General features: G+C 41.8%; 4 protein-coding genes across 5 annotated transcripts in view; all 4 read left to right on the top strand.

Annotated features, from left to right (window-relative positions):
- Nucleotides 1-1,432: 1,432 nt before the first annotated feature.
- On the top strand, nt 1,433-2,083 carry RB195_024151 (uncharacterized protein; the record flags this gene model as incomplete). The annotated part of the gene is made up of 1 exon (XM_064211826.1): nt 1,433-2,083. One exon carries the CDS (start codon nt 1,433-1,435, stop codon nt 2,081-2,083), a length of 651 nt encoding a protein of 216 aa, XP_064067707.1.
- Nucleotides 2,084-4,688: 2,605 nt separating this feature from the next.
- On the top strand, nt 4,689-4,976 carry RB195_024150 (uncharacterized protein; the record flags this gene model as incomplete). Its single annotated transcript, XM_064211825.1, has 1 exon — nt 4,689-4,976. One exon carries the CDS (start codon nt 4,689-4,691, stop codon nt 4,974-4,976), a length of 288 nt encoding a protein of 95 aa, XP_064067706.1.
- Nucleotides 4,977-14,528: 9,552 nt separating this feature from the next.
- Nucleotides 14,529-15,180, top strand: RB195_024149 (uncharacterized protein; the record flags this gene model as incomplete). The annotated part of the gene is made up of 2 exons (XM_064211824.1): nt 14,529-14,638; nt 15,075-15,180. 2 exons carry the CDS (start codon nt 14,529-14,531, stop codon nt 15,178-15,180), a joined length of 216 nt encoding a protein of 71 aa, XP_064067705.1.
- A 527-nt stretch (nt 15,181-15,707) lies between these two features.
- RB195_024148 (uncharacterized protein) overlaps nt 15,708-26,600 on the top strand; it is a gene marked incomplete at both ends in the record, with an annotated part of 87,559 nt that continues 76,666 nt past the window's right edge. For both annotated transcript variants that reach the window (XM_064211823.1, XM_064211822.1), the window contains 3 exons: nt 15,708-15,758; nt 15,824-15,889; nt 15,950-16,051. In XM_064211823.1, the coding sequence (XP_064067703.1) occupies nt 15,708-15,758; nt 15,824-15,889; nt 15,950-16,051 (219 nt within the window). The remainder of the gene's footprint in view (nt 15,759-15,823; nt 15,890-15,949; nt 16,052-26,600) is intronic.

Here is a 26,600-nt window from a genome sequence, read left to right as displayed (position 1 = left end):
CAACCAAATTTTACCCCAGAAACGTGCGTGAACACCACTTCTAATCCGTGTTCCACCCCTCACATATTTGAACCACTTCAACACGAGCTTAATTCCCCACTGATTGGTCACTACATTCTCATTGATTGCGGTGAGGGGCCAGAGAGGCTAGGGTGGCCTTCAACCTCTGCGTCATTGCCTCGCCCTGCTCAGCCATTACTTGGCTACGGCAATACTTAGCTGATCGTTTTCTTCGCGTAGCACTCTTATTCTTGAGAAACGAAGTGTACTTTATGAATTGGGGAAGATCGTCAGAAGAGGAACCTGTGGTTCATCGATCTGGTATATCCAGGATTGTCTTTGCTGACTTAGGTGCTTTCGCTCCCTTTCTGTCCATGCTACTTTGAAATAAGCTTCTTTAGGATTGCTTTGGTATTTGTTATCTAGGAATTCCATTCTTTTTCCTTGCAGATTCGTAATGTTCGTCAAAGGCGTTGTGTGTTATGTATTTTTTTTCACCAGTTCCTGGATAGTTTTGTCCTTTACAAGTGTTTTTCCAACATATTCTTTTTCTGTCTTGATATCCACCCACAATCTGTAGCTATAGTTTCGTTTCGGCGTTTATGTGTCAGGAAAAAACTTTAGATACGATTAGTAGATACGTTGATTTGACTACGATAGATATGTTGATTTGAAAGCAACTGCTCTTATGGACCTGGATAACACCGTAATAGAAATCGCCACCATTAGTTGTACGGAATTTGATGTGAATCTGTTACTGTTGCAGTGCCTGCTCACTTTCACTGGGCAAAATGTGCACTATCAACGGCATGTGGTACCCGCTGAAGATATCCCGTAGGGATTTTGTTAGGTTATGCGTAATGCAGGTTAACTCATTCATAAATTCTCTGTTGAAAGAAAAAAGAATAAAAAAATGCTGATTCTTGGAACAGTTATAGTTAATAGCTATCGATCACGTGTTCGCCTCCACTTTTGTCAAGTGAAATTAACCAGAAAGGTTAGTGTAATTTTGCCAGTGGAACATATCGCAATGGGGCGAAGAGTTCTCATCAATACGTAGCAGTAGCGATATGAAATTTCATCTACTACTTCTATGGAATCCAATGGACTGAATCTTTCCACTCCAAAACGACTATCTTTGGTGACTTCATAGTTTGTAATTTTTGGATCTTTCCTTGATTAAAACAAATTTGCATTAGTTTCGACTTGTAGTTCAGAGGAAATCGTGTTATGCTCGTTTGAACCAAATGGTGATCGCGCTCTAGTGATGCTACTATGTACGAAAGTTCTACCGAGAAGATCATGCCTTCTACAAGGTCATAATTGGCGATTTCAACGCCAAAACTGATCCAGAAGAGCTCCTGGAGAACTTCACATCGGAACCCACGGCCTTCAATGGAATGAGCAGGGAGAGAGGCTTTCCGAGTTCATCATGGCGACTAAGACCATCCATGGGAACTCGCAATACCAAAAGCCTTCCCTTCTACGCTGGAAGTGGGAGTCACCGGATGGAGGATATCATAATGACCAGACCATCGTCAGTAAAAGGTTCTGGCTGACGGACGTCGCTGTTGTGCCAAAGTTCTATACAGGATCAGACCATCGTCTTTTTCGAGGAAGATTTCCTTCCACACGGAGAGAAAACATCGACGGCGAATATGAGCGGCTTGTAGAACATTTTCAAAACTGTGCGATGAAAGCGAAGAGTTTCAAAACCACCAAGAGACGCCTGTCTCTGGAAACTCTAGACCTGATACGTCAGCGTAGACGTTCACGAGCTGCAAGCAACCAAGAACTCATGTGTCAGCTCCGAAGACTTTGGAGAGAGGCGACAAAAAAGACCTTAAAGAGAGAAGAGCAGAAGTGTTGGCTGAAGCTGCAGAGGCGGGACAGAGCATTCGTTATGCCCGTCGAAACTTCGTCAATCGAAAAGCAACAATGTCTGCTCTCTGGTTCCCAGATGCAACAACTACAGCATCGAAAAGGGGGGATGGAAAAGGTCATTCAGGACTTCTACTCAGATCTCTTCGACACTCATGTCCACTTGCCTCTTTACCATCTGAGAGAAGACGGTCAATCCTGAGGTCCTCCCTTCCGAAGTCCGACATGCCATCGTGTTGACGAAGAATCTTACTTCAACCGGTCCCGATAGAATCAGGTCTGAACATCTGAAGAACCTACCGCCTGTCCTCATCAACACACTGACGAGGATTTTCACTCGTTATCTGTCGCAATTCAAGGTTCCTAAGCGGTGGAAGTCCAGCGTTGTTGCATAAGAAAAGGGATCCACATGACATGGGTAACTATCGCCCAATCTTACTGTCTGTCATCTACAAGCTCTTCATAAGAGTAATTCTAATTAGGATGGAAAAGGACACTACGACTTTCGAGAGGGTGACACAATCTCATCCAATATATTCGCTACTCCATTCGAGAACGCGACGCAAGGATTGGAATGGGGCGACATGGGAGTGAAGGTTTATGGGCGGCAGCTATACCATTTACGCTTTGGTGATGACATCGCTCTGATAACATCTAGCATCAGTCAAGCGGATCGCATGCTGACCGAATTCGAGGGAAAATATGGATGCATCGGTAACACTGGCACTAAATTGCTCTGAGCTATTGAATTTTACTCAAGATCAAACACTTTCAGTCGAGCGAGCAAATATAGGTATTTTGCCAAGTTTTCCCATTCAACAAAAACGGGCTGGCCTTCTAAAGAATCACCCATATATTCGGATGTAGGGTCTAAGGAAATCCCTTATGAGCAAATTTTTTTTTCAGGAGCGTCTGTTTCTCTCAACCTCTTCATAGAAAAATCCAAAATAGGCAGAAAGATTTTAAATTAGTCCATCTCATTTCTTAAAAAGATAGAAGATTACAAAAACAGCGATATGACTGGTTTGTAAGACAAACGTTCTTCCCTGGAAAACTGCCCAAAATTTTTTCTTGGTCCTTTTGTCAGGAAGTTATCCGCGATCTCCCAAACCTAACAATTTGCACATAATCTGAGCTTTTTGGGTCGTTAAATTCCATTAAGTCCACTTTTTAACTGCTGAAAACTACGACCAATTGAATTTTTCATCTTTCAGAAGTGTGTTTAAGTTTCTAACTCTGGCGAAAATTTTTCTCAGTGGGGTATCGAACCTAGGAAGTCACATTGTCACAAGGCAGGTACAAAATGTTGATTTTGTCGCCTTTTTTTTTGGTCGCTTTCTGTAATTCCTATGCACTTAACTCTTCTTCTTTTTGGTCGTGTTATGTCTTTCAATCAGTATTTAGAGATACTTCGTAGATTTTAGAGTAAAAATGGAACAGATATTGAAATTTATGAAACTTCCAGTATAGAACTGCCGCAGGAGCCTTGGCGGAGGCCTTCAACGTTACGAGAAGGATGTTTAGTGGATGTTCCCCTTAGGCATTCGACCCATCAGGGTGTGGGCTCTGGCTGTGTGCTAGACGACAGCACTTTTCTGCAAAATGAGGGAAGGTTTTCCACATAAGAGTGCGGGTTATATAGCTTGCTTAGTGAAAGCAGCGCCAACACGTGAAAGTAACAATCGGACTTATATACGCGATCTCGGCATATCTGGATTATGAACTAAACACGCTGTTGTTGTCTGGATTGATGCGAAAAAAACGGCAATCAGTGTAGTGGTAATCGCCTGATAAGCTCTTGCGAATAGATGAATTTCATCATTGCTTCAACGTTCAAACGGAACCATCGGTAACATCAGTTTACAGGGCAAAAGTATACACTTTAACGCCTGAAAAGTAGTGCAAACTGTTGAACTCGACAACACTTGAACTTCAATGATAACCCTTCAATAAGGCACATCTTTTTGTCGAACATGAGAAAATCTACAGGTGTGTAGAATGTCGCTTTCGATTCAGACTATCCCTGAACATCATCATGACTGTATGAAGAAGGATCACCACCAAGAGACGCCTATCTTCGGAAACTCTAGAGCTGACACGTCAGTGTGGAGGTTCATGAGCTAGAAGCAACCAAGAACTCATGTCCGAGCTCCTGAGGCTTTGCAGAGAGGCGACAAAAAAGACCTTAAAGAGAGAAGAGCAGAAGTGTTGTCAGAAGCCGCAGACGCAGGAAAGAGCATTCACTGCGTCCGTCGAGAATTCACCAATCGAAAGACGAGGTTGAGTGCTCTCTGGGATCCAAATAGAGCAACCATAGCATCGGGAAGGGGAATGAAAAAAAAATCATCCTCGACTTCTACTCTAGAGGTTCTCCCGTCCGACGTACGACATCCTATCATGTCGGCAAGAAATCGTACGGCACCTAGTCCTGACAGAATAATATGAGAGCGTCCGTAGAATCTCCCATCAGTTCCCACAAACACTTTGGTGAGGTTCTTTACACGTTACCTATCGGAATACTGGGTTCCTAAAAAGTGAAAGACCAACAAGACCGTGTTGTTGTATAAAAAGGGAGATCCACATGACATCGGAAACTATCGTCCAATCTGCTTACTGTCCGTCATCTACAAACTCTTTACAACAGTGATCCTTAATAGGATTGAACCATACGAGCAAGTAGGGTTTAGGGAAAATCATCCTCGACTTCTATTCTGATTTCTTCGACATTAATGTCCACATGCCTTTTTACCATCTGAGCGAAGATAGTCATTCCAGAGGTCCACCCTTCAGAAGTCCGACATGCCATCATGTCGGTGAAGAACCGTACTATACCCGGTCTCGACAGAATCAAGCCTGAACATCTGAAGTACCTACCGCCAGTCCTCATCAACAGACTGGGAAGGCTCTTCACTCTTTATCTGTCGGAATGCAAGGTTCCTAAGCAATGGAAAACCAGCAAGACCGTGCTGTTGTATAAAAAGGGAGACCCACAAGACATCGGCAACTACCGTCCAATCTGCTTACTGTCTGTTATCTACAAGCTCTTAACAAGAGTAATTCTAAACAGGATAGAAAGAACATTAGATGAAGGATAGCCATGCGAGCAAGTAGGGTTTCGAAAAGGGTTCAGTACGATTGACCACATTCACACTGTTTCGGAACTCATCGAGGTTCTGCAAAAGTACAAAATGCCACTATGTCTCACTTATGTCGACCTGAAAAAGACCTTTGACTCAGTTTGACGGAAGCGGTCATGAAGGCTTTGGACTATCAGTGTGTTCCTTCTCAGTACATAGAGATGCTTCGTGAGTTATACAACAACTTCACGACCAAAATTTCCCCACTCTACAATAATGTCACAATCGGCGTAAGACTTTCGAGAGGGTGACACAATCTCACCCAAAATATTTACTACCCCATTTGAGAACGCGACGCGAGGATTGGAATGGGGCGACATGGGAGTGAAGGTTTATGGTCGGCAGCTATACCATTTACGCTTTGGTGATGACATCGCTGTGATAACATCTAGCATCAGTCAAGCGGATCGCATGCTGACCGAATTCGAGGGAAAATATGGATGCATCGGTAACACTAGCACTAAATTGCTCTGAGCTATTGAGTTTTACTCAAGATCAAACACTTTCAGTCGAGCGAACAAATGTAGATTTTCGCTAAGTTTTCCCATTCCAGAAAAACGGAACGGTCTTTTAAAAAATCATTTATATATTCGGATATAGGGTCTAAGGAAACCCCTGAGAGCAAGATTTTTTCCGGAATGTCTGATCCTCTCAAAGTTTTGATAGAAAAAAATCCAAAATAGGTAGAAAGATTTAAAATTTGGTCCCATCTAAATTCTAAAAAAAAAAACTGGGAGATTACAAAAACAGCAAAATGACTGTTTTGAGGGGCAAACTTTCTTCTCTGAAAAACTACCTAAAATATTTGTTTTGTTCCTACACGAAGTTATTCGCGATCTCCCAGACCTAACAATGAGCAAAGAATATGAACTTTTTTGGTCAGTTCATGGTTTTTGGACCCAGCGAGATGCCGAACCTAGGAGTCACATTGTCATATCCTAGGAACAAAATGTTGATATTTTCGTATTTTTTTCGTCATTCCTCTGTAATTCGAGTTTTGCGCCTGACTCTTCGCTTTTTTTCGTCGTGTTATGTCCTTGAGTCAGTATAATTTTTTTTTTCGTAGATTTTAGAATACAAATAAAATAGAATAAAAATTAAAATATTTCAACACCAATATTTCAGCAACATTTCAGCAAATCTGATCCTTGTGCTACTCGATGTTTATTCACTTCTGTCACCTATCGAATTTCACATTTGCCTATTGTTGCTCGGCTAATTTTCGATATTTGACCACATACACACGGTTTCAAAACTTAGAAGTATCGAGAGAGTACAAGATGCCGCTGTTTCTCACTTTTATCGATTTAAAGAAAGCCTTTGATACAGTTGAGACCGAAGCGGTCATTTAGGCCTTCGACAACCAAAGCGTCCCTACTTCATACATACAGATACTTCGTGAGTTGTATAGCAGCTTCACGACCAACATTTCCCCATTCTGCAATGATGTCATAATCGATGTGAAGAGAGGGGTTCGACAGGATAGTACAATTTCACCCAAAATATTCAGTGTCACTCTCAAGAACGCGATGCGAGGATTGGAATATGATAACATGGGAGTGAAAGGTGGCGGCCGGCATTTACACCATTTTCGTTTCGCGGATGACATCGTTCATCAAGCATCAATCAGGCGGAGCGGATGCTGGCCGAATTTTATGAAACGTGTAAAAAGATCGGACTTCAGCTGAACCTAGACAAGACGATGTTTATGAGGAACGGCTGGGTTTCTGATGCCCCATTCACACTCAGCGGAACTAATATATCCGAATCCTCCAGCTATGTATATCTAGGTCGGGAAATCAGCATGAACAACCTGACCTCCGAGCTGAGCAGAAGAGAACGAGCGGCTTGGAGAGCATTCAAAAGCATCGAGGATGTAGTGAAAAGGACCAAGAAAATCCAGCTCCTTTCTCACCTATTCAACACCACAGTTCTTCCTGCTTTGACCCGCGCTTCATAAGCGTGGGCGTTTCGCAAGCAGGAGGAAAATTCGATCAGCGTCATGAAAGGGGAGTTGGAAGGGTGATGCTAGAAGTAACGTGCCTTACGCAAGTGAAAGAAGGGATTTGAAGCTCACTCTTACGTCACCGATCGAAGATCAGAGACGCTGCCGCATATAACAAGGAAAGCAAAATTAGGTGGACCGGGCACGTGATGCGTTTCAACGACAATCGTTGGGCCACAGCCGTAAGCGGCTGGATACCACGTGACATCAAACGCACCGCAGGTAGACCGCCGACCCGATGGTCAGTCCTCCTCACGAAGTCCTTCAAAGAAAAAAACGACGCGCTTCGAGTTCCTCGCGAGAAGAGATGCAACTGGGCAACACTTGCGCGCGATCGGGACAAGTGGAAATATTACTGGTGCCCGCTCGAGCAAGTCGATGAACAACGGGAGTACAGGTGATGCAGGTGATAGATGAACTGCTACATGAACAGATGGTAACTTTCGTTGCCGTTAAAGACGAGTCATCCCTAAAGCCACGTCCGCTTGCGAAATTCCGCACTTTGTACAAACACAGGACCTCATTGAAATCTACTCAACTGTGCGCGGGCGGTAGCGTTGCGGGGCGCTTGCTCGCCCCCGGCTCTGACATATCGGCGAGCCTTCGAAAGCGTGAGGGGTTATAGCGTTAACGGTAAGGGTTAATTTTAATTTATGTGTTTTTTTTTAATTTCTTTTAGCTTGTGTTAGATTGTTTTATTGCTTTTCGACTGATTGTTGATGTATGAATCGTCGTGGTGGCAACTGCGAAAACTGTCTTGCAGCTACACAGTATTTCTGCAGGCATATCTTGCGGATGGGGCGCCATACGAACGCCGGTCAACAATTGTTTCTGGCATATCGGGTTCCTCTCAAAAACATCTTTTAGCTAGCACATGTCAAGGTGTAAAGACCAATCGAGAAAAGCAATCGTAGCATAGATTACACATAGGATTAGCTTGCCTCGGTTGGTAGACGTTTGGAAGGCAGACTAGAGAAGAAGCAAAGTAACTCACCCTTTTATGGCAAGACAAAGGAGGTAGGAACTATCGAATAGATTCGTTAGGAGTCAGGTCCAATAGCCGCGAGTGTCTATTAACACTATAGGCCCTTACGCCTACGAAGGCGTACCGACATGTCAGAGCTGTCGTCATACATGCGAGAGTCGGAATCGGTGGTCCGACTCCGTTCACTCTTAGATGATTGACGAAAACACCCTCCTTCACTTTTGGATGGTTGGTGAAGGGACCCTCCACACTTTTGGTCGGCTGCCTAAGGGATCTTCATTACCTGAGGTGGACCCTGAGGAGAGTCCGGCTCCTCCCGGAGTCGGTGTTGCGATCCCCTTCAGTTTGGATCCACGGTGAAAAGATCTCCTTCATTTTATAACGGTTACTGTTGGACACTTGTTGAGGAGATCATCACTTGAGCTGCGCCCCATGGGTTAGAACCCTTCGCCTCAGGAGGGCCCGGCTGCTCCCTATCGCATTTATGATAAGTAGTAGTTCAAGAAAAAAAGAGTAAAATCTTCGTATTTAAGAGTAAGACGAAGGATAGATGTGAAACTTGGATTGTTTGACTGACTGTTAGCTTACTGGTGGCGACGATTATTTCGGGTAATTACATTTAGAACTCTTATTTCTTTTCTTCTTCCTGTCTCCTTGTTTCTTCTCGTTGTTCCATTTCTGCTGCTCACATCGCCTTCCTCCATTGCTTGGTTTACATTTTCATTTTCTTTCTCGTCCTCTACATCATCTCTGTTTTTCACTTGTCTTGTTTTTTTATTGTCATGTTTTTGTATCATACTTAGTGTTTTGTATTGTGCCTCCGTCTTGCCTCTGATGTTTGTTTTCTTTTGTTTCCTTTTTTTGTTCTTTGGTCTGTTTTTTTATAGGTTTTGTGTCTTGTGTTTATCCTCTTTTTCTTGCCTTTCATGCATGGTTTTGGCTTCAACTTCTTTATTTTTCTTTGTTATTGCGGTATCTCTTCTCAACTCTTCATACTTACTTCTTTCATTTTTGTTACATTTTCTTTGTTTTCACACTTCTACATCTGTACATTATACATTATACATCTTCTTCTTAACCTTATTCCTCTTCACTCTACCTTTGTCTCCCAACCTGTAATTGCTACTGAGATGAGGGTGAAGGTTCTAGAGCCAGAGCTGTCTATGACAACGCCCACGTAGCTTTTTCAGGCTATATTTGAGTTGTAACTCTAAAAAATTGTCAATAGACTTTGTTCTTGGTGCTTCTCGGCCAACTTTCAACGCTTTTTCCGAAAGCGTAGATACCTTCTGCTGTTATTCGACCAGTTTCAGAAGCGAAAGAAAAATTAGTCAAACTTTCTTTAACTCAAAATGAAAAGTTCATCAACTCTTTTTATTCACTGAAACCTCATCCTTTTCTTGTATTGAAGTTAAAGACAGCGTATTTTAACGTGGTGCGGAACCCAAATAGAAGGCGTGAAATTCGTGTAGTAGATTGCGGAACTCAGTGTGGTTCCACTAATCTTTTCCTAATCGTCGTAAAAACCGGCATGGGAACCACCTTATTTTCTACGAGATACGTTAGAACGGAGAGCGGAACCACCTTTGATTGTGCAGTATACAACCCCATCTCTAGCTTTTCCCGAGGATTCCCTCACCGCGTCAGATTTCTGGTGTGCTGCCCTTAAAAGCGGTGTGGGAAACGACCACAACCTTATAACGTGCCACCTTCGTCCGCCCGACGTTCCTGCGATTCATTTTCCCCTCAGTTTTCAGAACGATTTATTTTGCTACATTATTATCTTTTTGTTCCTTGAATCCTCCTAGAAGCCAACTCTACCATGTAATTGCAATACAAACACGGCACATGACCTCAATGATGTGGCGATGGATGGGTGTGGCTTAGTGGTCACAGCTAGCCTAGGATATGCCTGTTCCAGTCTACCGACAGCCTCTTCTGCAGGCACTTATTTGGCTGCAGATAATCGGCTGCGGGTACCTAACGACCGACCCCACCCTCCTGTTAGAGTGAATTGAGCGTAAACAAGCTCTCTCGTAATCTACATCCTGAGTCGTATAGTGTTCGTGAGAGATCTCAACGTCGTCAATTTCGTTGTTCCTTAGGAACAAAACAGTGATTACTGACAAGTAATTGTTTCGAGTTAGTAAAGAGAGGGAATTTAAACATAGCAGACAAAATTATTTATTAGTACGTTGGAGGTTTTGTAGGCTGGAAGTTCAAGTAGACAAAAATCGTCGAAGTTCACTCAAACTCAACCCAACGCTTACACATATCACCACGGTATATCTTATCCAATAATGTCACCTTTAAATAGATCTCCAAATATAACTCACTGTTGATGATATGTGCAAGGTAGTATATAGACGTGAGTAGAAACGGAGTGCGCATCTGCATTCACAATAGAAGGAAAAGTTTTAGGAATAACATCATAATTAAGCCATACTGGATAACAGTGCACAGCAAAATGAAGCGATCATAAACCTTTTATTAACTATTCAAGTTCGGAAGCTTTTCATCGGAACCACAACCAATTATAGTCTGGTCAAATTGTCATGAAGCTCGGTGCAGTTTCGTAAGCGGGTGCGCTCGTTTCGTCACAGCAGTATTCTTCTTTTAGGGAAGATCATACTTTCAACAAAGCAAAGCCATTATTGGTAGTTTCAAAGTCAATATCATAGGTGCGATAGGGAGGAGACAGACCCTCCTCAGGTGAAGGGGGTCTAGCTCATGGAGTGAGGCTCAAGTGATGAGGATCCCTTCGCCAATCCTTCAAAAGTGAAGGGGGCTTTTCCCAACTGTCTAAAAGTGAGGGGGGTCGGAGCATCGGGTCCGACTATCGCATCTATGGTCAATATTGAGAAAAGAAAAAAAAAAGATAACACAGTGAAATTGGTTAGGAATGTGGGCCGGAAACGTTATGCATTCCAATGACGACGACACCTAAGTTCCTTGCGAATTAAGTGTTCTACAGGCAGATTGCAAACCCATTGCTCAGATTTCTCCGTTGAGTCTTTCGATTAAATTGTTGATGCAGTTGGTGTCCGTCGCGAAGTGAGAACCCACTGGACACGTCTTGCTATTGTTCTGGTCGGAACGAATTGGTGCCCGCACGAGAATTTCGAAAAGTAATGGAGTGCAGGTGATGGGGATGATTTTATTGGAGAAAAACTGGAAACGAATGTCTTAAGCGCACGAAAGAACTTACCTCATATTTTGCTTGTGTAGTTTGTGGTTAGTTTGCATACTTTATTAAAGCAAAACAGTTACAGACACTTTCTCTGTGTATAAATGCTTACGATCCGTCTGTTTCTGCACTGCTTCATAGTTTTCAATGTAACACCAGCGCTTCATGTAAATCGCATCATAACTTGGTCATCTTTGACGCATAGTGATACATTTTATTCGCGTACACTACACACGAACGGCTGTGTAACATTGCAAGCTGACTGGAGCGCAGCGAAGCGGTACGCAGCCTGGGTCGCTTTTCAGGGAATACATTGCACCCTTTCCTCACTGCGTTCTCTCGTTTATTCACTGGAGAAACACTTTACGGATGTGTTTTCCCTACAATTTGCGAGTTCTTTTCCAAGACTGACCGTCTCTCACCAAAAAACACCTAACTCTTCTGCTCTATCAAGTGGAACCTAGGCTCCTTGTGGAGTCGAATTTTTTATCGTCGTTTGTCACTGCAAAAAAATTACTTGTATGTAGTTTTGTCCTGTTTCCAGTTCTTTTAATGCTCCGAAAACGCCTACTGTTGTGGAGCTGCAAATTCGACTAAATAGTTGCGTAATGCATGTGTTGTAAAGTTGCATAAATGGCGTACCCCTAGAAGAGGACTCCGAAAACGTCGAAAATTAGATGGTTTTGCTTCTGTATTCGAAACCAACAGTTAAATGTGTACCAGAAAAAAATTCACGTCACGCGCTTTCAGCCAATGTGTGACATGTTGGGCAAATTGTGTTTTTAAATAGTGATGAAGGAGGGTGGACCACAGTCAGCTGTAGATTCTCATTCCAGACAGCCCGAGACATGATGAGAGAGTGGATACTCCAACGATACCGTGTTCCCTCCCTCTCCCAAGAAAAATTGAGCATTTTGCAGGCCAACCGAGTAACTATCTTATGAAAGGAAGGATTTTAGAGTAGAAGTTCATTTCATTTTAGAGCTCTTCACCGTATTGAAAGCTTTTTATACAGGCAAGTTATTTAGGAAAACGTCATGTTACAGGTGCTAAAAGTAGCTGTCGTGTATAGAATAATGGAAGTTAAGGCAAATACTTGTACATTGTTAGGTTTTCAGAGAATTGGCTTGTTCAAAAGAATTGCTCATACAGGTGACAATAAAAACAGGAATTTCCCCAACTAAAAGGCATCACCCACGAATCTGAGATGGTACGGATTTCAGGTGGAGTATTCGTATACGGGATGGGAGACTACGGAGAGGGGGTTCGTGGAGTGATGCCTTTAATTCCCAGCCAGTAAGTGCTTTGCTCCTAGTTAGTGAATGCGTACCGCATGGTAATTGGCAGGAATTAAATCAGAGCATAGATACATGACGGGAACATTGAAACTAAAGGGACACAATTCTCATAGGAAAATAGCTTCTAAAATAAAAATGAAGGATTTTCTCTTCTCTCTCTTGGAAGAATTACTTTTTCTTCGAGACATTCTGAATTTCACTGCTTTTTTCTTTGAAGAGCAGCTTTCTGTCACATTTCAACCTATTTTGAAAACTGGAAGGGAAATCAAACTCTCTTTATATTCAAAGTTAATCCTTGCGGCTTTCAAAGGGAGTAAACGGATGAGCAAAGTTTGCTAACAGCAATTAATACTTTTCTAAACACTGGAACCTAAAAATTGACTTTATTTGCGTTTTTTGTCTTTCCAAAAGTATGACTATTCATTTATGTTCCGAATTTTAACAATTACCTATTTTCCGCTTACTCTAAAGACACTACAGTTGCCTTTGCTTAGAAATATGTAAGAGTAAACTATAGTTGGGTCAAAACGACATGATGCAAGGTGCAGTTGCGTAGGCGGTTGTGCTCGAAGCGGTGGGGTGGAGATAGCGGTTGGAATTGAGGTGGGGCCATCGGTAACTGTAAGAATGAAGGTTGGTAACAAGTGTCTTCACTCGACCCTAACCTACGTTACGCTCCACCCGCTTACGCACCTGCATCATGCTTCGTGTCGTTTTGACTCAACTATATATGAGTATGTGAGAATATGCACGAAGAACAAGTTGGAACCAATTCCTTCGCAGAAAGCTGCTCAAAAAATTTAGAATCCAATCGAAACCACTGGAGTACTTGGGCTATATTGACGCTACTAAATAATGAGGAAAATGGCTTAGAAAAATGAAGAACACAATGCCGTCTCTCCTTGTCCTGTTACTGAAGTTAAAACAACAGCGAGGTTAAAACCGGGTGTTTGACTACTGACAGTGACTTCTCAAGATTTTTATACTTGGAGTACTGTGTGAATTAAGTGAAAACAGCAATGAACCTAATTACGTTGAAAGAAGTCGGCCTGTAAAAACAAACAACACAAGAGAAACAAGACAGGTAAAACAGAGAGATGAGGAACGGAATGAAAATGCAGGTTAAGTAAGGAGAACAACGATAGAACAAATGGAATAACGAGAAGGAAGGTGGAGAGGAACAAGAAAAGATATCAGAACTTAAGTAGTTGCATAAGGATTAAGAAACGTATGTTCCAGTTCCATCCTCTACTTCAAAATTCGAAGGTCGTGCTGCCCTTTGTTTCTTGTACCACAATTTGCTGTGATATCTCCTCGTCTGTTTTATGATAAGAGTTCGTGAAGCACCTTGAAAAATTCATTTCTAAGCTTTCTACGAGCCTATTTTTCCGAAACAACAGAGGGATTAGCTACCTGCTGCACCACTTTGGATTTCGCGACACATTAGCATTGGTCCAAGGGGCGGAGCCTAGCCGAGTGTAATTTAGATACGAGTGCAAAAGGGCCCCTTCAATGTCTTAGTTTTTAGGGATTTAATTTCTCTCTTATTTCATTGTGTAGTTGTGCATAGTAAGTCTTTTTCGAGGATAGATTCTAGTATTCTGCCATGATTCCGATTACAACAAACGCTATTAGGGTGAAAGAAAAACAAGCATAGAGGCGTCGTAGGACCAAAACATACAATAAAACTTAATGGAAAAGGTATATGCGTAGGGGAAAATGGGAGTTGAGGCCACTAAAAAAAGTGGACGTAATGGCTATCCTGGCAGGTTCTTTGAAGTCTGAGCTACTAAACTTAGTTGATTCAATAATTATGCTAATTAGCATTATTACTCCAATTGAATTATCCTTTTTTGTCACAATTCGTCGTAGGTCCTCTTAAGCCTTTGTGTGGAAAAGGTAGAATAGGTGGAAAATCGTTCAAAATTTATTCTTTTGATGGCTTCGTGTTAGTTGCACGTCGAAATATTTTCGAATGTTCCCGATATAAGGACAAGGCAACGGGAGTCCACAATTCATTTACAGAACGGCAAAAATGGCTGCTGCTTACTTGCTGGCTCTTCGTGATTTCACTTTGATTAGTGTTTGGCCGCAGCCTGCACGAAAGTCTGAAGAAGAATCTGATGAGTGCTTTGATGACCATGGGTTGGTACGAAATAAGCAGCGGTGCCCCAACTGGCAGATTCTACGTAAAGTTACGAAGTAGGCGAACGAACGGCGAGGTGAACAAAGATGCGCTCTGGATGTTGCTATGCTTAACATGCTACAAACGCCAGTGTAAAGTAGTTATGTTAGCGTGGATCAGAACTCAGGAAACCAGCTTAGTTAGCCGTTACGACCACTTTTTTGGTGCTCCCTACTCCTAACTACCTTGTCCTCGATGTGTGGTGTTGCTCATGCACTATTATAGGAAAGAAAAAAACAACAAAAAGGAGCTTTGTGAGTTTTCTGTGCTATTTCAATTATCTATTATTTGATTGCTTCTAAGAAACTACTCAGTAGGTCCTTTCCCGCTGTGCGGTCCATTAATACGTGTAATTGATCCGTTCACTTCTTTTTGCTTCTTGTTTTTCTGCTTCAGATCAAGAACAACATGCACAAATATAATCGGTGTGTCTCCCATTACAACGATTCCGTATGATAACTCGACTGGCTTCCCGCTGCGCGCAACTGACGGAAGGGATTAATACGGGGCTTAGTTTTACGTCGTCAAGAGGGACATCCACCACAGTGTTCTTTTTAGAAGCAGTCGCAATCTTTTGATATGCGGTAGAAAAGACATATGATCAGAGATTTTTAGCACATATCATGTTAAGATATGAACTTTTAACAGAAAAGATAAGCTCTTCATAAAAAAAGGTAAACACGAACATGACATAAGGAAAATTTTTAAATATTCGTTTCATCTCAAGAATTCGTTACGCGTTGAACAATATCTGTTTATCTGACTCGATTGAGCAGCAAAACGGTGACCACATGCATATTGCTGATGTTCTACTCCTGCGAATAGTCGTGGCCTTCCGTCGGAACGAAACGAGTTCCGCTTTAATTATGTACATAATTGTGATTCAAAAATAAGAACTATTTGGTTCGCGTGCTTCCTATTCGTGTATCCTCCTACTTTACTTGCCTGTCATTGGATCCAACCTTGCTAGCTGTACTGTGCTGAATAAGTATCCATAGGCTGCGTTTTGCGTGACTCTTCGTCGTCACCATGGGTCATAACCCCAGCTTCCTCGATGAAATCGACCTCAATACACTCAAGGTGTGTGGCATTTAGTAGTTCAGTTCACCATTTGATTTTTGGTTATTTATCGACTTTTTCTAAAGGATCCAGCTGGAATTTTTGAGCTGATAGAAGTAGTTGGCAATGGAACGTATGGACAAGTATATAAGGTGTGCTTTTCAAGAGTACGGTTATTTTGTGATACTTTTTTTGGAGTTGATAGCGTTAAGGGCCGCCATGTGAAGACTTCTCAGCTTGCTGCAATCAAAATCATGAACATCAACGAAGATGAAGAGGAAGAAATCAAGCTGGAGATAAACATGCTGAAGAAGGTACTTGAGGGGTTATTTTCTCTATGGTTTTCTTCAGGCCAATTTATGCCTGCTGTACGAATACTCCACCTGAAATCCGTTCCACCTCAGATTCGTGGAGTGATGCCTTTAGGTTACCTACTCATTCCGAGTTTCAATGTCTATTGTACATTAAATTTCGAAGGATGCCATGAGGTATGTGGGACCTCTTTTGTCGTCTGTACTGTAACGGTTACCATACCGACACACAGAATTTACAGTCAGCACAAACTATATAGAGCGTTGTATCGGGGTGACCCGTTCTGTCGTCGATGAAGGCGTGACTGGCCCGAACCCGCAGAGCGCGATAAGCTCCGCGTAGTTCTTTTCCTCTTGCTTCTGAATAGTTTTTTATTCTTTTTCCGTATATTTATGAATAAGATTACATAATTGAGCAAAATCCTTTTCCATCAATTCTGATGTTTGTTTTGCTTCTTGATTCCGCCATGATCTTAATTTGTAGGGATTTGATTCTTGTTGCATTTTTTTGCGTGATTGTACACTCCTGGTATTCTGCGTTGTCGTAATACTTAGAGCATCCTTTTCTTTTTGGTAGTTTACAAGCTTCTAGTCCCATCCCTCAAAGAATTGATTATAGAAGTTGAATTTCTGCCCCATTTTTATGCAGCTATGTATAGTTGCGTTCTTCTAAGACAGGTATTTTTATTCTACTACGAGAACGTTTAAAAAAAGTAATAATCCATAGTTACATGAAGAAATGGAAGGAAATTAAAATTGTACAAACTAAGATTCTATTGGCATCCTGGGAGCAAAGCGGGCAATGTAGCTAGTGGAAAACGAATCTGCTAAGAGTATATGATCCGATTCATACTTTATAAAAGGATAGTGAAAATGAGGGAAAAAACAAGAAATAGTTCCGAGGAGGTTGTCTTACTCTGTAGAAGCAATCCACTGCAGATGACGCAACGCTTTACCCCAACACAACATGTTCTACGCCAACTGTACGGAAACCTGTATTGTGCTTTGTTACAAAATCATGTACTTCATGGAAGCGTAAAAGTTTCGTGAAACTAGAACGGAGTGAAAATAATTTTATTCATGAACTTGTAATAAGAAGGCAAGGTTTCAAATATTCGTATTCGTATGGTAGGATACGAAGCTGAAGTGACTGCGACAGGAGCAAGTTGTTCAGCGTTTCTACTTTAGATGATCTAAAGCAAAAGCATGCTTGTGGTGCAAAATTCCCATATTTATAGGCATTAGACGTGCATAATTTTTTTTTCAATGGAATAACCGCTAGCTGGAGGGCAAGCTTCCTTTCTTGAAGTACTAACATCTCTTCGACTGTTTTTTTTTTCAACATTGGGAGGCTCATCTATTTAAATGATGAATGCTACTTTTGCAACCGCTCAACGCGTCGCCGAAATGTCTTTTTTCACGAATATTTCATCCTTTTTTGTTTGAGACGGACTATGTGACTAGAAATTTCTGTTCTGTTCTGTTTTTTTTTTCACACTGTGTCTTTGCATATCTTTCTCCTCACTCTTGATTTTAGATTTTTATTCTTTTTTTTCTTTAGACATTTTTCTTGAACGGTTCACCTATGTTGTAGAACGTCCCCAAAGCTTTTTTTCAAAAGCAGACAAGGGCGCAAGAGCGCATGTGAAATTTTTTCCTCATAATGAGCCGTCTTCAAATTCGAACCCTTATCCTCTACGAACACCGACTCGGGGCGTGCTCGAGGAAGGCACCCAGGAGATTGACAGGAGATTTAGCGATGACATCGTGACCGATCACAGCATTCAGGATTGGTTCCAGCTTTTCAACGACGGCGACACAAGCACCAGAGATTAGCTCATGCTTAGCCACTCTTCATTCTTCGATGAAGACGCATAGCCGATCCCCATGGTCGAAAGGTTGTGTCCTTTGCGTCCTGCGATTCGCAAGGTGTTCTGATCTGTGAGTTGCTGTAGGGTAATCGGATAATCAATGCCATTCTCTCCATGAACCAATTCCAGAAGCGAGCCGATGCAGTGCGCCACACCCAGAATGCCTCGAAATCTGCTGATAACGCGAGACATCACATGGCAAAGGTAGCGCGGCAATTTTTAGAGGTCCCGACTTGGGCGATCGTGTCCTACCCTCGTTATAGCACAGACTCATCTGACTGTCACTTGTTCCTTTCTCTGAAGCAGCATTTGCGCGAGTAAACTTTCAGAGAAATCGATGATCTCAAAAACGTGATCATCGACTTTCTACCGCCATAGCCTCTTTTTTTTGGAAGAAGAGCATTGAGATAAGAGGAGATGTTTCTAGTCAGAACATAACCGAGCTGAAGGTTAAGAGTCGGCTTCTTCCGCTTTCGTTGCTCTTCTGGCTTTAAAAGGGCTTTTATCCCTTGTCTTGTAAGCTGATGGCATCGATGATTTCCTTTTTTCAAGCACATCGTATTGTTGTTCGAGACTCGTCTTTGTATTCGGATCAGGGTCAAGCGTGATGGGATTTTCCCATTAGGGTATCGTAGAGAACAGGGATTGCAAGGGAGTGTGGCAGGGAGTAAGCAGTAGTGAATGAATGATAACATGATAACCAGGACAAAGTATTACGTAGTATTAGATAATTACATACATTATAAAATATTGAAATAAATAACATTAAATGACTACATAAATTAGAAAATGTTATATTCAGTTTAAAGCAATGGACAGTAACATGGAAGCGCCAACATTCTGTTTTGAAAATGCACGTGTTGACAAATGTAATAATGGGACCACGCAGGTTCGCCACCCACAGAGGCAAATTGTCTCGAAAGAGTTAGAAACCTGAAAATTCTCCTAAAAGATGGAGAATTTAATTATACATAACGTTCATTATTAATTCGTTAATTATACATAACGGATTCAATGGAATTTAATTACTAAAAAAACGCAGATTCTGTTACAGTTGTTGTTCCGTCTGGAAGATTGCAAATAACTTCGTGATAAGAGCAGTAAAAGAAAAATGTCAAGTAGTTTTTCAGAGAAAAAGGTCTGCTCTACTAAACAGTCGTTCCGCTGTTTGTTCCCACCTCCTAGTCTTTCTGAAATTTTGATGCGACAAAAGTTGAAATTTTTCGACTACTTTTGGATTATTCCCATTTAAATTTTGAGAGAATCAGACCGTCCGAAAAGGAGAAATTTTGCACATGAAGGTTTTGATAGTTAAGGTCCTCTATCCGAATATATGGGTGATTTCTTATAATGCCGTCCCATTTTTTTGAAATTTAAAAGCATGCCAAAATCCCAATTTTTACTCGAGCGCCGAAGAGTGTGATCTCGAATAAAGTTAAATAACTCAGAGTAACTTAGCGGGAAGCAAATCGTCTTCCACATTGTTGTAATCGAGGAGTTTCTCTATCAGATGCTACATCAATACCTTTCCAAGACCTCGCCGTTTTTCTAAATTTGGGACAAGGATTGCTAAAATACCATTCTTCCCGTCTTTGCCATCTTTCTCTCATCAAAATTGCGGAAAGACTAGGAGGTGGAAAAAAAGCGCCATGGATTTTTTTATAGTCCTTCTCCCAAAAACTACCTGAAACACTTCTTTTGGTTCTCCTATCAGGAAGTTATGCGCCTAAAACTTTTCCCAGACCTAGAAATAAGCACAGAATCTGAGCTTCTTCGGTCATTAAATCCCAATAAATCCACTTTTAAACTGCTGAAAACTACATAGAATTAAATTCACCATCTTTTGGAATTGGATTCGAGTTTCTAACTTTTTTTTTTTTTTTTTGCAAAAACTTGACTCAGCGTGGTGTCGAACCTGTGTCGTCCCATTCTCATATTGTAGGGACAAAGTGCTGATTTTTTCGCTTTTTTTCGACGCTCCTCTGTAATTCAACCTGTGCACCTGACTCTTCTATTTTTGGTTATATTAAGTGCTTTAATCAGAGTTCAAAGATATTTATTAGATTTCAGAATAATAATAGAATAGAATAAAAATGAAAATATTTCAATACCAAAATTTCGAAAGTATTTCAGAAAATTTGCTCCTTCTGCTACTTGGCGCTTCTAATAAGCTTCAGATTGTGTAGATGATCTGCGAAAAAAAAAAGCAAAATCTAGCAATCATTTTTCTTCTTCGCCCAGATTCATACATTAATTCGGCTGTGGTTATTCCCCCTGGTTTGTGAGCTTAACACTTTTTCATGATGTTGAATAGCTGTAGACTATCTACTTCAGCAGAGGAAAAAAATGTAGTCGAACCAACTACATTCAACTATAATTAGAGTGAGGTATATTTGAATTTCAACGATGAGATTTCTGACGGTTGATGTTTATGACCAGACCAAAAGCGGACTTATGCCTCCCCTGAGATGCAGGTAGATAAAAAAAAAAACGGACACTCTGTTTCTGCTGTGGCCATGACTGACTTATAACCTCCTTGTATCCTGCACGGGATCGACCAAAACCCTGCTTTCGATTTACTGAGAGGTGCAAGGGAGGCGCTTTGAAGTCGCCTCCAACAAATAAGCTCCATCTGTCCTTTCCGGTGTAACGCAGTTCTCTCAAAAACTAGTGGACTAGATGACAGCTACCTGCTCGTGGGTTTTGAAATTATATGGATTTCACAGTAACGAGAGAATCCCCTGATTCCGGAGGAGAGGCTGGTAGCCAACATAGATGACATAGATTTTCTAGGTAACATAGATAAACTCCACGGATCTCCTTCATTAGGGGGAACAGAGCCGGTTAGTCGCGCGACTACGTGGCGCGTTACAGGTGCCGGATAGGGGACTAATCGCGGACCAAAGGCGACCTTGTACCAGATCTGAGACGCAGGTGGATTCAGGGAATGAACTCCATGTTTCTGTTGTGCTAGCATCGGCTCATAATAATACCGTAACCCGCACGTCGGTCCGGCTAAAAGCCTGCAATCAGGTGACTAGGAGATGGAAGGTAGGCAGTTTGGAATCGTCTCCAACAAATGAGCTCCACCTGTCCATTCTGGGAAAGAGCAACGTTCTCCCAAAACTCATGGGACTAGAGGCTTGCAACCTGCTCATGGGTTTTAATTTTTTTCTGAAAAACACAGTAATAGAAAAGATTCTTCTGATTCCGGAGGAAACCCTGATACGGTAGCACCAGGAAAAACGGGGTTGCAGGAGTAATCTAGGCGACCGAAACTGGAAAAAAACTGGGAGGACGATCTGTACTTATAACGTCCGCTTGCATAGGATGTGGCCATTGAAGACCTGATGATATAGGCCAGGAAGTTTAGATACGACGCCATCCACCCGACGCCGTATATGAAACTATAGAAGAACTGTTCTCAAGAACATGCGAAAGTAGAGGAGTTGGTGTTCTCCTTATCACGAGTATGGCAGGAAATCTCGACGCCTTCGAACAAACTACAACCCGAATCGCACGTCTGCGGATGAGAAAATGTGATCCAAGGCCAGATCTGACAGTCTTCGTCGTTTACGCTCCAGCATCAAGCTACAAAGGAGTCGAAGCTTTCTATATGGACCTGAAGAAGTTCTACGGAGAAGATCATACTTCTACAAAGTCATAATTGGTTTGGCGTTGAAATCACCAATTCGGGACTTCACATCGGGGTCCACGGTCTGCAATGGAGCGAGCACGGGGAGAGGTTTTTCGAAGTTATCATGATGACAAAGACCTCCCATGGGAATTCGCAATTCCACAAGCCCTCCTCTGTACGCTGGACGTAGGAGTCGTCCGATGGAGGGTATCATAGTGAAATTGATCACATCGTTAGTAAAAGGTTTTGCCTGACTGATGTAGCTGTTTTATAAGTTCTATAAGGGATCGGATCATCGCCTCCTCCACGAAAGATTTTCGTTTACCCGGAAAGAAGAGAAAACCGCGAAGTTCAGAAAGTTAAGTCCCATAACTATCATTAACTGGGACCTTTTCGCTACGCTAACATTGGAGAGATTCGCAAATACAGCATCGACGTGGAATACGATCGGCTCCCTGAACATCTTCATGACTGTACGAAGAAAGCTCAGAGCTCTAAAGCCACCAAGAGACGCCTGTTTTCGGAAACTCTAGAGCTGATATGTCAGCGTGGAAGTTCACGAGCTGCAGGCAGCCAAGAACTCTGTGTCAGCTCCGAAGACTTTGGAGAGAGGCGACAAAAAAGACCTTAAAGAGAGAAGAGCAGAAGTGTTGGCTGAAGCTGCAGAGGCGGGACAGAGCATTCGTTATGCCCGTCGAAACTTCGTCAATCGAAAAGCAACAATGTCTGCTCTCTGGTTCCCAGATGCAACAACTACAGCATCGAAAAGGGGGATGGAAAAGGTCATTCAGGACTTCTACTCAGATCTCTTCGACACTCATGTCCACTTGCCTCTTTACCATCTGAGAGAAGACGGTCAATCCTGAGGTCCTCCCTTCCGAAGTCCGACATGCCATCGTGTTGACGAAGAATCTTACTTCAACCGGTCCCGATAGAATCAGGTCTGAACATCTGAAGAACCTACCGCCTGTCCTCATCAACACACTGACGAGGATTTTCACTCGTTATCTGTCGCAATTCAAGGTTCCTAAGCGGTGGAAGTCCAGCGTTGTTGCATAAGAAAAGGGATCCACATGACATGGGTAACTATCGCCCAATCTTACTGTCTGTCATCTACAAGCTCTTCATAAGAGTAATTCTAATTAGGATGGAAAAGGACACTACGACTTTCGAGAGGGTGACACAATCTCATCCAATATATTCGCTACTCCATTCGAGAACGCGACGCAAGGATTGGAATGGGGCGACATGGGAGTGAAGGTTTATGGGCGGCAGCTATACCATTTACGCTTTGGTGATGACATCGCTCTGATAACATCTAGCATCAGTCAAGCGGATCGCATGCTGACCGAATTCGAGGGAAAATATGGATGCATCGGTAACACTGGCACTAAATTGCTCTGAGCTATTGAATTTTACTCAAGATCAAACACTTTCAGTCGAGCGAGCAAATATAGGTATTTTGCCAAGTTTTCCCATTCAACAAAAACGGGCTGGCCTTCTAAAGAATCACCCATATATTCGGATGTAGGGTCTAAGGAAATCCCTTATGAGCAAATTTTTTTTTCAGGAGCGTCTGTTTCTCTCAACCTCTTCATAGAAAAATCCAAAATAGGCAGAAAGATTTTAAATTAGTCCATCTCATTTCTTAAAAAGATAGAAGATTACAAAAACAGCGATATGACTGGTTTGTAAGACAAACGTTCTTCCCTGGAAAACTGCCCAAAATTTTTTCTTGGTCCTTTTGTCAGGAAGTTATCCGCGATCTCCCAAACCTAACAATTTGCACATAATCTGAGCTTTTTGGGTCGTTAAATTCCATTAAGTCCACTTTTTAACTGCTGAAAACTACGACCAATTGAATTTTTCATCTTTCAGAAGTGTGTTTAAGTTTCTAACTCTGGCGAAAATTTTTCTCAGTGGGGTATCGAACCTAGGAAGTCACATTGTCACAAGGCAGGTACAAAATGTTGATTTTGTCGCCTTTTTTTTTTGGTCGCTTTCTGTAATTCCTATGCACTTAACTCTTCTTCTTTTTGGTCGTGTTATGTCTTTCAATCAGTATTTAGAGATACTTCGTAGATTTTAGAGTAAAAATGGAACAGATATTGAAATTTATGAAACTTCCAGTATAGAACTGCCGCAGGAGCCTTGGCGGAGGCCTTCAACGTTACGAGAAGGATGTTTAGTGGATGTTCCCCTTAGGCATTCGACCCATCAGGGTGTGGGCTCTGGCTGTGTGCTAGACGACAGCACTTTTCTGCAAAATGAGGGAAGGTTTTCCACATAAGAGTGCGGGTTATATAGCTTGCTTAGTGAAAGCAGCGCCAACACGTGAAAGTAACAATCGGACTTATATACGCGATCTCGGCATATCTGGATTATGAACTAAACACGCTGTTGTTGTCTGGATTGATGCGAAAAAAACGGCAATCAGTGTAGTGGTAATCGCCTGATAAGCTCTTGCGAATAGATGAATTTCATCATTGCTTCAACGTTCAAACGGAACCATCGGTAACATCAGTTTACATGGCAAAAGTATACACTTTAACGCCTGAAAAGTAGTGCAAACTGTTGAACTCGACAACACTTGAACTTCAATGATAACCCTTCAATAAGGCACATCTTTTTGTCGAACATGAGAAAATCTACAGGTGTGTAGAATGTCGCTTTCGATTCGGACCATCTTCCAGTTCTTGTCGACCTAATTTTACGATTGAAGCCGGAAACTTCCTTCTCAGACTAAAGTCTACAGGTCAGCAGATGTGAATAATGAGGAATCTAGAGGGAATTATGTCGACAGCTGCATCTGAGTACAGACCAAGAAGAAGCTTGGGGAACGCTTTGACTTTGTATTCAGTATGCTGCAAAGAAAACGATCCTGGTTCTAAGAAGGTTCCGAAGAAGTTCGTTGCTTTTGCATCTGTGGAGACAAGATCCAAATGCAATTGTTTATGCACCACTGCTCATAACTGGCCAATAATAAGCCTTAAAAAGGGGGTCGGGTCCTGTTCGATTGGTGCGCCGACGCGAAGAACAGTTATAATGAGGTGGGACGGATTCCACGGCGTTCAATTGATGCGCCGGCGCTAATAGCCGCCATAATAGGGTGGAATTTTGAAGTGAATTTGTTAGGAAGTGAACCATTTTAATGAAGCCATGAAAGTTGTTGTGTTGCGTTTCATTCCTTTGTACTCAACCACATGTCTATTTCCACCTTTGCCTCATCTGGTTGTCAACACCCTTTCTTCAGGGATTGACAACACGAATGAAACCGGCTGCTCAAATAGTAGCTAACAGTTGGCATGATCTGATTTCGAACCTCATCTTTATCAGTACGATGATGATGTTCATGTCGTTTCACGTTAGCATATTATTCTGCGCTAATTGTTGAGAAGAAAAAGAGGAAAACTCACGCTTCGAATTATGTCTCCAATTGTTACGCTATCGAAGGAATATATGTAGCGTGAAATCAGGTTTGAATACTCTAATCATTTACTTTACGTTTGCTAATTTACTCTACTTCATGGTCACTTCGTGAATGCTCAAATTTTTAAAACGGAAGGACGAAAGAAGCATCGTTGGAAAAAAAAAATTAATCTTCCGGAAAATGCCACTACATTTAATTTCTATTGATCAATGAAGGAGGAAGTCCGGCATAGCTGTACGTTCAGACTGGTATATATATATATATATATATATATATATATATATATATATATATATATATATATATATCAGTAGTTAATACATTATCGATACACCCATTAATGCATCAATACTTCCGTCAATGCTTCACCAAATCCGTTAGTATATCCATGATACATCAATATAGCAATAAAAAATAGTCTAAATTTTTCCGCAAAACTGCAATCGTATTCGTAATTAGTTGATATTAAATCTTCCTCTGCTGTTATACTACCTTTGAATTTTTTCTATGTGTAAAACTGTGCACATTGTGTTATCAGAAGCCGCCATGAGGCTCACCGTCACCTGAGACATCACTTGAAGCTTTCGTTATTAGTCGATTAGAACGAATTGAGATGGTTCAACAGGGTCTTTCATCGCATGCGAGAAATAGTTGTTGAAATTAACATGCTTTCAATGTGTACCATTGTTTTGCTATAGTGAACAACAAAGGTCACGGTCAGTCTTCTGAACACTTCAGAGAGGTTTTAAACAACGTTATCTTTTTCTAAGAGTGGGCAAGGAAGTGTTTCCACACGGTTTTTTTTCCACCGTTTTTTTCTAGATAAAGGATGGTGTCTTTCAAGAAGTAATTAGCTGTTACTTTGCAACTTTTAAAAATTTGTCGTTTAAAAGGTTTCAGTGAATATCATAGGTGTGATAGGGAGGAGCCGGACTCTCCCCAGGTGAGGGTCGTCTAGTTTATGAGGAGCAGTTCAAGTAATGAGGATCCCTTCGCCAACCGTCCACCAGTGAAGGGGGTCGGAGCGCGGCTCCGACTATCGCATTTGTGTAAATGTATTGAGGTAAACATTTGTTTTGTTATAGTGTGCCTGCGAGATTTTTAGATGGAACTTTTATTTGCCTGACGTTTCGGCTTTTTCGCCGTCTTCAGAGGTCTGAATAGAGGATGACTGGAGCAATGCTACGTTTATTCCGTCAAGTGCCACACTACCCTGGGTCAGTGCTTCGATAATCGTTCAGGGTAGTGAAAGCAGAAACCCATCTACATTGAAAATGGTCTTACGTTTTGCTCCACCGGATGTGGCGCGGCTGGTTGCACGCACTTGTCACTCGGTGTACCAGCGAATGAGTATTACTGCGTGTAGATCACCAGCGACGATATAAATGATTTGATCTACACACAGAATATCAGGCGGTTATAGGTCACAGAGCGGTACAAGTGACAAGAACTCATTCGTTATCGACAAGCATTCATTCCTATTATTCATTGAAGGGTTTCTTTCAAGAATCCAAAACGCCTCCAACGTCTTCCTTGCCGATATTTCTGTTTCGTGAGCCAGTATAACGCATTTCACATCGTAATCGTTTCCGTTGTGGGCCTCATGTCTGTGCC

The sequence above is a fragment of the Necator americanus genome, chromosome X (genome assembly GCF_031761385.1).
Source record: "Necator americanus strain Aroian chromosome X, whole genome shotgun sequence".
NCBI classification, from domain to species: Eukaryota; Metazoa; Nematoda; class Chromadorea; order Rhabditida; family Ancylostomatidae; genus Necator; species Necator americanus.
The sequence above is the reverse complement of the archived record's forward strand: the minus strand, read 5'-3'. Positions and strand labels throughout refer to the sequence as shown.